The 9,300-nt window shown below is 36.2% G+C and overlaps 1 protein-coding gene across 1 annotated transcript in view; it reads right to left on the minus strand.

Annotated features, from left to right (window-relative positions):
• The window catches only part of PSIP1 (PC4 and SFRS1 interacting protein 1), a 30,809-nt gene extending 21,642 nt beyond the window's left edge, over positions 1 to 9,167 (minus strand). The window contains exons 1-5 of the mRNA XM_026052729.1: positions 9,036 to 9,167; positions 7,910 to 7,986; positions 3,905 to 4,043; positions 1,118 to 1,234; positions 57 to 164 (exon numbers count right to left, since the gene is read on the minus strand). Coding sequence (XP_025908514.1) covers positions 57 to 164; positions 1,118 to 1,234; positions 3,905 to 4,043; positions 7,910 to 7,986; positions 9,036 to 9,107 — 513 coding nt within the window. The 5' untranslated portion in view covers positions 9,108 to 9,167. The remainder of the gene's footprint in view (positions 1 to 56; positions 165 to 1,117; positions 1,235 to 3,904; positions 4,044 to 7,909; positions 7,987 to 9,035) is intronic.
• Positions 9,168 to 9,300: the final 133 nt, after the last annotated feature.

The raw sequence follows: 9,300 nt of genomic DNA on the forward strand, positions 1-9,300 counted from the left end.
TGATCTCTAGAGGTCCCTTCCAACTTTAAGGATTCTATGATTCTATGATCACATACTTCATTATTTGGTTTTTCACATGGTATATCATCTTCCTTTGTAGAATCCATATCTTTTTCTTCTGTTTCAACTTCTGCAGCTGAGCTATTATCCTCTTTAGGAGATAACTGCAAATTGAAAGTCAATACAGAGTAACTAAAAAATGTGACGAAAAATTTGTAGAGAAATAAAAGTGGAAAGAATGCAATCAGTCTGCTGCCTGCTACTGCTGGCTTGCTTTGCTAAAACAATTTAAGTCCAAATTTACACCGCTTTTTCAGCGACACATTAAAAGCCCAAGCCAGGATACCTTCAGTCCTGTAYGTAATTGCAGATAGTGGTCAAAACATATCACAATAGAGCAGTGTGCGATGATGGAAATTCAATTTGTGTTCATGGTAATGAAATTAAGCTTTTTTTCAATCAGTACTTCTAAGTGCTCATACCAATATTTAGCATTTTTATGGACCACTGTTTGTGGTGACACATGTACGGGTGACACAAGGATCTCATTTATTAAGGAACCTCACTCTATTGAACATGGATCTCATGCAAGAGACAGATCACAAACAAGATGTTTAATCATTTGTCAGCTAGGATTACATGACAAAAATTACCAGTGGCTAACTACTGTGCCTTTTTTTTTTTTTTTTTTTTAAACTCAGACAGCACTTTAATTTGAAAATCAAGCCACATGAACTATCCATCAAGCTGTATTAGTTTCGCTGGATACAATCACCATGGTGTTGCAGCCAATGTTTGTGCATGCTCTGTTGGGCTCTTCAGTCCTACCTGCACAGGCTATTAAACTGTGGTCAAAAAGAGAAAGGAAAGTTTAACCTTTGCAATCATTCCTACTTGCACCTAGCCGAATGATTTTTTTTCAGCTGTACACTGATTTAGAAAGACAGATCTGTAAAGAAATTCAAAGTGTATCATTTTAAAATAAGAGAAATACAGAAATAAAATGCGTATGCCTTAAAACAACCAAAGGAAAGGAAGTTACAATAGTAAAGTAACATCATTTGAAAATAGGAAATGTCAGAAGAAGATCTGATAAAACATTAATTCAGTTAGTTACCTTTGGGACAGCAGGCTTTCTCCTTTTAGCTCCTGCTTTTTCTTCAATCCCCTCAGCAGGTTCTGGACTGCTTTCCTGAACCGTTTCTTTAAGAGGACTGTTAACAGCTGAATGGGACTTCAATATAAAACATATCACAGTTGATATCTAAATCCTTTTCTGAACTACAGAGTAGTAATATTGATAAAAATATAAATTCTACCATCTGTAAGCTAATAAAAAGGTCTTCCTAAGGAATCTTCTACTTGAACTGTAATATTAAAAACTTATTTTATAACTTACACTTTTTGATTTAAATGGTGTTTTCATTAACTTTCAAGCTCATACAATAACAATKATTTATTTTCCCACTGCAAGGTAACATCTACTTTAATTATAAAGTAAAAATAAAACAAAAACATAGCTTTGAGCCGCATACAATTTGTGAGGCTCCTTGACCAAGAGATGAAGTTCATATTAGAAATGAATTTCAGCATAAGGTATTGTCTTGAATTATGTTAACCTAATGCAAACTCCACATATGTTTTTGTTTTCCAGTACAACTACACGTCATAAAGCCTATTAGTAGTTCTTCACCAAATAACATAAGAAACAAAATCCACTATAGAGAACTTTGTCTAGGCACTGTAAAATTAAATGGCGAGAGGGGGAGGGGAGAGACAGGCGAGACAAACCAAAAGCATTCTCAATACATTGCGTAAAAAAAAAAATTAAAAAAAAAGTCTGAGCTTTCCGCCTTTTAAATCAACTATCAGTCCTCAGTGAACAGGATAGTGATTAGCTGGTCCTCAAAACACAACCAGAAGAGCATAATAAAGACTAAAGAATTAAATTCAACAACAAAGAAAGAGAGAGAGAGAGAGAGAGAGAGAGAAAGGGAAAATTATTATTTTAAATTCCATTACTTTGTGGACAGCATTTTCACAGCCTTTCAACAAAGGCTGAACTCCTCTGGCTCTTAGTTTTTTGCCCACTGAGGAAGTGGTTTTGGATTTAAGCCCAAGCCACAAGCTCCCTTTTACTCTCCACCTCCCTTTCTAACAGTTAAAAACAACATCTGCAAAGCATAAACATTGCTTTCAGACCATTTCAGCTAGTTCTGTCAGTTAAACAGAAAATGCATCTCTCAGAACTTCTCAAGAAAAACAAAACAAACCCACTAAAGAGGTAGGGAGGAAAAGAAAAAACAAGTGAAAAACTGAATCTCTCTTGATGAATGACTAAGTTTGTCTCTGATACTGTCTTGTGTTCAACCTAAAAATCTTACTTTGCCAACACCTCCATATAACTTTTCCATTCTAACCTTTTTCTCTRCACCCAAACACTAAATTCTCTACTTATCCTTAGTTTTTAAGCCAATAACTAAACTGCCTTTCCAAAATACCATAACTGTGCTTCACCTAACTCTTCTTAGCTGAAGTGGTGAGAATTAAGCATCCAAAACATGGAACACGAGTAACTTGACTCCTATTAATGTCTATCAAAGTAAAGCGCTTTTGAAATAGATGCTACCAGCACCTGTTTTATTTCAGATCAGGCAAGCCTTAATTTATCTTTTTCGTGTCCTGATCTGTTTCACAAAGTGTTAGTTTTAGCCAGATATTTGGAGAGGTTCTCCTTCAACACTAGAAAGAACTGCCTACAAGCAAAAGCAGGAGCTGGCTAACTCCTGAAGGATTGATTTTTCTGACAAGTAAAACCTTCTTTTAACAGTGCAAAGCACAGGATACAAATAGAGACAAACACAGCAGAAGTTTCTATTGTTAAAGTGAAGATTTAAAAGAAAAATGATGAAAGTCTACTGCATTACATCATTCACTCTAAAAAAAATTCAATGAAAAATGGTGAATTAGTTGTCAAATCCTGCAGTCCAGTTGCTTTAACAGCTAAACAATCGCCGCTAAGTAACATTTCTTCTTTCAATAAGCTTAAGGTTTATTCACAGGAGGAAAATTTAAATATAACTTGTGGAAATAAAAAGATTTTTTTTCTTTCTAAATGAAGAACTGGATGGGGTGAAATAGTAAAGAACAACCCAATGCCTCTGTATCTAACCCTATCTGTCCACAGAAGCCTGAAAGACTTATCACAGAATCTGGAAGTGTCTGAATGGAACTCAAGAGGTAGAAAACATATGCACTCACAAAGGCCACTGGACTAAATAAAGTAGGTATCTGTTGATGCTACATTTTATGCATTTCCTTCGGAAATGTAAGCTATTTAAGAATTATCTCGGTTGCTGTGAAAGCAACACAAAGCAAAGCATTTTCGTTGAAGCATCAAGCACGTTAAGTGATAGTCTGGAGGCAAGTGTTGCATTGCTTCCAACCAGAAGGAAAAGTACAATATACAACATAACTGTGGAATGAAACGTTACAAAGATATCTATGGAGAAAAACATTTGGTCTTTCAGAATAAAAGCAGAAAGACTTAACCTCCACAAGTCATTAATTTTGAAACATATTTGTATATCACCTATGAAATTTATCACTTGATATGTACTGTGACTAAGAAGAATCTTAAAACATGTTTATCTCTTAATAATATTAACCCTGTACTCCAAAACTCCTCAACATGACTCCTTGTGAACTTACTATAATAGACAGACTTCTCCAAGTATCCAAAACAGCCATATATTTTATGTTACAGAAATAACAAAAAAATGCGGAGACATCTATTCGACCTAGAACTGATAGAACAATATATTGCCTTACAGCAGAAAACTCCTTATCTTTTTTTTTCCACAACAGATTAGTAACAAAGACTTGCAAACCACAGATAACTCACCTGCTGATGAGAGAACTTCACTTTGGGATTGTTGTCAATTTCCCATAACCCTTCATTAAAGCCTTTTCTTTTATTTGGTTTGCCATATTTATCTTTATTTTCAGAATAGGGGAATATATCCTTTGGTCCCAAAAAAGCCCTTCAGGAGAAAGAAAGAGAGGACAGAAAAATGTTAACCACAAAAATCTTGTTTTAAATGGTTAAGTCTTTCCAAAGTAAATCAAGTGTGAAATTCTATTAAGATAAAAAAACCTGCTACCGAGGCAACTGATAAGTATCTTAATTTTCCTAAATCACTGCCTTCAGTAGCCCTCTTCAGCTACTGCGACTATACAGTGCTCTTCTCCTTGCTGCAACAGGAGTATCTCTGCAAGAAACGACCAATGCTTTGTCCCATTAGGATTGCAACTGATAAGGCAAACAAAACAATTACAAACTAAGAAGCCCATTTATGAACAAGGAGAGTATTTGCCTCCTCAGGAAATACAGCCAAAATTTGAAGAATTCAGAATTCTTACATGCTGACAATTCACTTTTAAATGCAAGAAAGCAGTTAACCCAGTGAAGAAAAACTTTTAAAAGTTATTAAATTAGAAACACTACAACTAAAAGATAAAATTAAATAAAAAGCTTTAGCAAATCTGAAGTTAAATAGTAATACCAGAAAACACTGAATGCCCAGGTCTTTACAAGAATGCTACATAATCCAGTATTACCMTATAGTTTTTCAGTGTGTGAAGGCAGAACCTTGATCAGGCAATCTCCTTATTTAAGTTATAAGAACTGCTTCTTATTTTAAAATGCATTAAATAAACATTAAAAAAAAAAAAAGTTTACTCTATTAGTACAGGACTAAGGCAGTTTGTATACCTTCATCTACAGATACAGGTATACAAAACAGCCAACCCCCACAACACAGCCCATAGTGTCAGATATACAACTGTCACTGTTCGCCTAGTAGCTCGCTGTGTCAAAGCCCATCCTTTCACCTTCTCGAAGATGGACTTGTAAAAACAGGATAACGAATGAAGAACAACATTCTGATGTGTGCGCTCAAGAACCTAAGCAAATTCTTAGTTTCTGCTGTACTCTMTCTGGATTTCACAGAAGTAATTCAAATGATGCTAACAGAAAAGGATGACATTTCAGTGGTTCACTCTCATTTTCACTGTCTGCCTATATCCAGCTCTACCTGATTTTATATGTCAGACTGAACTACTTGAAAAGTTATAGCTATTTGATTTCTGAAGTAATAGCTCAGGGAAAAGTTAAATGGATATCACTATGTTCCAGTTTCCTTTTCTTTACCACCTTTAAAAAGAGCTACTTGTAAAATACACCTGCTGAACAAAAAAGGGAAGTTATAAAACATCTAGAAAGCTTAAGCATTTCCGGTCCCAGAAGTGAAAACATTTAACTATGTGCACAGTGTATTATGTAAGGCACTGTGACAGACTGCCTGCAAACCACTCACCTCTTTGCAAGCGATGTTTAGAATTGTTTCATTGGAACCATGCATCTGCAACACCTACTTACCCACAGCAAAAGGCTGAGGAGTGAGGAAGAAACAGGAAGAGAAAAAATAGGAAACACTATCTCCATTCTTCCCCTACCTTACTTCCTGAAGGGAAGCATTTTTCCAAAGTTCGTAAGTTCCTCCCATACTACTTCAAAAAAACATCAGGAATTCAAGTTATCTTTCCTGTGTACTTAAAAGGACCGTGAATAGCTGAGAGGGAGAAAGCATTACCATAATGTATAGAGCCCAAAGCCTACATTTCAAAACACAACCTGCTTCTTGCCTGTCACTACATAAAATTTGCTAATTACTAATGTAACAGATCCAAACAAAACTTTTATTAAAATGCAAATGTTTTATTACTATCTTGTGGGAGATAGTATTATTGCTATGTTAAGAGCATGAAAATGAACAAAGCAAAGCTCAATCAAAACTCAAAAGCCTACTTTAAGAACATCTATATACTGGAGAGCAAGCAATGACACACACAGTTGGGTTTGGCAAAACTTACAGAAAATTCAACAATGGTAATCAAAATAGAAGCTGTTTCTAGTAATTTCCAAAAAAATAGTATTTTTCCTAGAAGACAGACACAAATTACTCTGGAACATGGTTTGGGCTTTTCTTTTCCTCTGTTTCCATACAGAAGGCTTTTTTAGCCTTCCATACAGTTGGAATATACTCACACAAAAGGATTTTTTACCATGATTAAGTTCACATTCTTGATTTTGAGAGTTACCATTACTTGAAATAATAGTCCTGAAGAAACACCACGGCTAGCTTTGCACTGGTGTACAGTTTTAACTACCAAAAGTGCACTGGAAAAGAAGCTTAATAAATTCATCATCTATTAAAAGGAATAGAGAATGTTTGACTTCACCTAATTCTTGACTTCACCTAATTCTTGACAGTACACTTGTTCATTACTCACTGTTATAAGGTTAAATAAAATTAAATGTCACTGAAGTGTTATCCTTTTTCACTTGGTCTGCTCCTTCCTATTGTTACTCCACAACCACCTATGCTATGTAAGGAAAGCAAAAATACTACAAGGTCAAGGAGCACAAGAGTTTCACCTACTACCACTTTAAGGTCTAAGAATCACAACATAAATAAGAGACTTAAGAACGATGACTGTAAGCTCATGGAAAAATTCTGTAGTTTGTAAGTACAGGAAAAACGAATTCAACAGAACTTTATCTTATATTCTAAAGAAATCTCCTGTGGACTCCAAAACACAGTAACTCTGCATCTACTGCCTCATCAAAAATTACATCTCAGTAAAATTTTGCTTTGAAAGAATATTAGAATGAACAACATACATTTCAAATTTACATTTCAAATTAGAAAAAAAAAAAAAAAGATAAAAAACCCAGGCAAGTATGACTTAAAACCTTTATTCATATTAAAAATGAAAAGTAACCTGTGTACCAGTGTAAAGGTAGCATAAAAAAAAAAAAAAAACGGAATCAATGTAGCAAGGTTTAATTAAATTTTGGGAGCCTTGTCCGGCCTATAAAGCTACAGAAACAAAAACAGCCAACCCAGTCAACAGCTCCATTGAAAGCTGACACAATTAAAAAATGCACAGTAAACTATGCATAGTAAAAGCACACAGATAATTCTCTATGACTTATTTACCTATAATTTGCTATTTTACTAGGAAAAAAAACAGTAATTTTGTAAGGAAAAAAAAAAAGTTAGGTGATAAAGGTGACACTGAATTTAAAGTCTTCAAAAGCTACCTTAGAACAGTAAGTCCTATCACAAACTAATAGGAAGATCTTCAACAAAACAGAGAACAGCAGGAAAAGCAGTATATATGGAAGCACATTTAGGAGTGGAAGAAAACAATCCCTTCAAAGTGAATTTTGCTACATGCTACATCTAACAAGGATAAATATTTTGCAGAATGACTGATACAAAACAAGGATGAAATCTGAAGCATCAATTGCACCTCCTCATTTTCCCCTGTGTTTCTGAAACAAAGATGACTCCCTTGAAAGCCATCAGAAAATAAAAAAGGCAACAAAGAGCTTGCTCTATTTCTCAAGTTATGCTTATTGATATTATTGTTATTATTATTCTCTGCTTATTTCAACACCTTTGAAAACACATTCTTTTGAGAAATTTGGAGATATAGAAGACTATTCTTAAAACCCATTACAAAAGAATGAAAAACATACCAATCATACCACGTGAAGCATGAACTGGCTTTTTTTTTCTGATTAGAAAAGACAACATGATATGGTTACAATCAACAGCTTACACCAAATGCTAAAAGAAACCTACCTGTCTTGTCAAACAATATCAGTTTAGAAAGAGCTGGCCTGCCAATAAATGCCATAGTTCTAAAACATACCCCAGGCAAACTGTTAAGTTATTGTCAAGGCATTCTGCAAAGAGAGAGGGAAGGAGGAGAAGAAGACAGGAAAAAAAAAAAAAGAGAAAAAAAAAAAGCACTTCCTTGAATAGGAAGGACTTACGTCTCATGGGTGCCAAAAAAGAAAATGGGCATTTTATTTGTAGGAGGTTTTACTGCTCCATCAGGAACTTCATCCACCTAGGGGAAAGAAAAACTGTAATTAAAGCTGAGTAACAGTTAAAACAGTCTAGTGGGAAATATTTAAAAGTGTTAAGTGTGGTAATAAAAAAAAGATGCTGCAGAAAAGCAAGGAGGTTAAACAAAACATATCTCAAAGAGTATGCAACCAAATCAAAGACAGTATTAGCAACAATAGGAAATGACGACTCTGTATTATAGAAATATTTATGTTGCCATTCACAACAATCTTAGGATGGGCTGTAAGTCAAAACAAAATTCAATCCCATCCAAATACCACCACCCCTTCAATATAAACTGTAGCAGCATTTCCTGTCTTCACACCAAACTGATAACGTGTCCAATCCCAAATGCCAAATATGAAAACTTAAAGGTCATTAAACTTTTAAAAATAATAATAATAATAATAATAATAATAATAATAATGTAGGAATTCAGCTAAACCTCTGATAATGAGTCTTCCATTGACATTCCCACAAAAACTAAGGCCATCACAAAACTTAGCACTGCTCTTCCAACTCTACCACTCTTTCATTATTACATCACAACTCTCAATTAAGTGAAAAACTATAGGATTAGCTGGCCTCATTGTTAAAAAACACTCTTCTGTAACTTTTTTTCATGTTAAACGGGAAAATTTACTCAGAAATAGCTGTTTTGTTTTGTTAGGTTCTTGCTGAGTTCTGGCGCTTGTCTGACTACTAAACAACACCTCTCATTCCTAAAAGCAGATTTAAATTGTGCAGTAATACAAATGCTTTTGGTGTTCTGCCCCTAAAACAGAAGGGTGTAAAATACCTTATCTACAAAGAACAAAGAGACACACAAAAGTTGTAAATAAACATGAATCTCGTGAAGACTTTCTTGCACCTCAAAGCCGCCCAGAAGTTCATTTAAAAGCTCCCTGGGGTTCCCCGGGGCCGCAGGGTGTAAACAGAGATAGAACCACTACACGTGTCCCCACGCTCGGACACCCCTGGCTAGGTCGGAAGAGCGCGCGGGCAGCACTGCCGGTCAGGGCGCGCTCAGGGGCTGGGGGATCGGCTTACCCGCGCCGGCCAGTGCGGATAGCCCTTCATCTTGGCRAAGATCAGGTCTCCGGGCTTGAAATCGCGACTCATGTTTTCTCAGCGAGGCGCCGCGAGGCCCACAGGGACGAGGGGAGCAGCCGCCGCCGAGGTCCCGCTGCGGGGAGAAGCGCGGGCGCGCGCGAGGCCCGTCAAGGCCGCGCTGCGCCTCTCCGCGGCGGGCGGACGGACGGACGAGCGGCAGCGAGCCCCGCAACGGCCCCCAACGGCCACCCGCCACGCCCCC

This window comes from Nothoprocta perdicaria, unplaced genomic scaffold (genome assembly GCF_003342845.1).
Source record: "Nothoprocta perdicaria isolate Ctin4 unplaced genomic scaffold, notPer1 scaffold_90, whole genome shotgun sequence".
Lineage (NCBI taxonomy): Eukaryota > Metazoa > Chordata > Aves > Tinamiformes > Tinamidae > Nothoprocta > Nothoprocta perdicaria.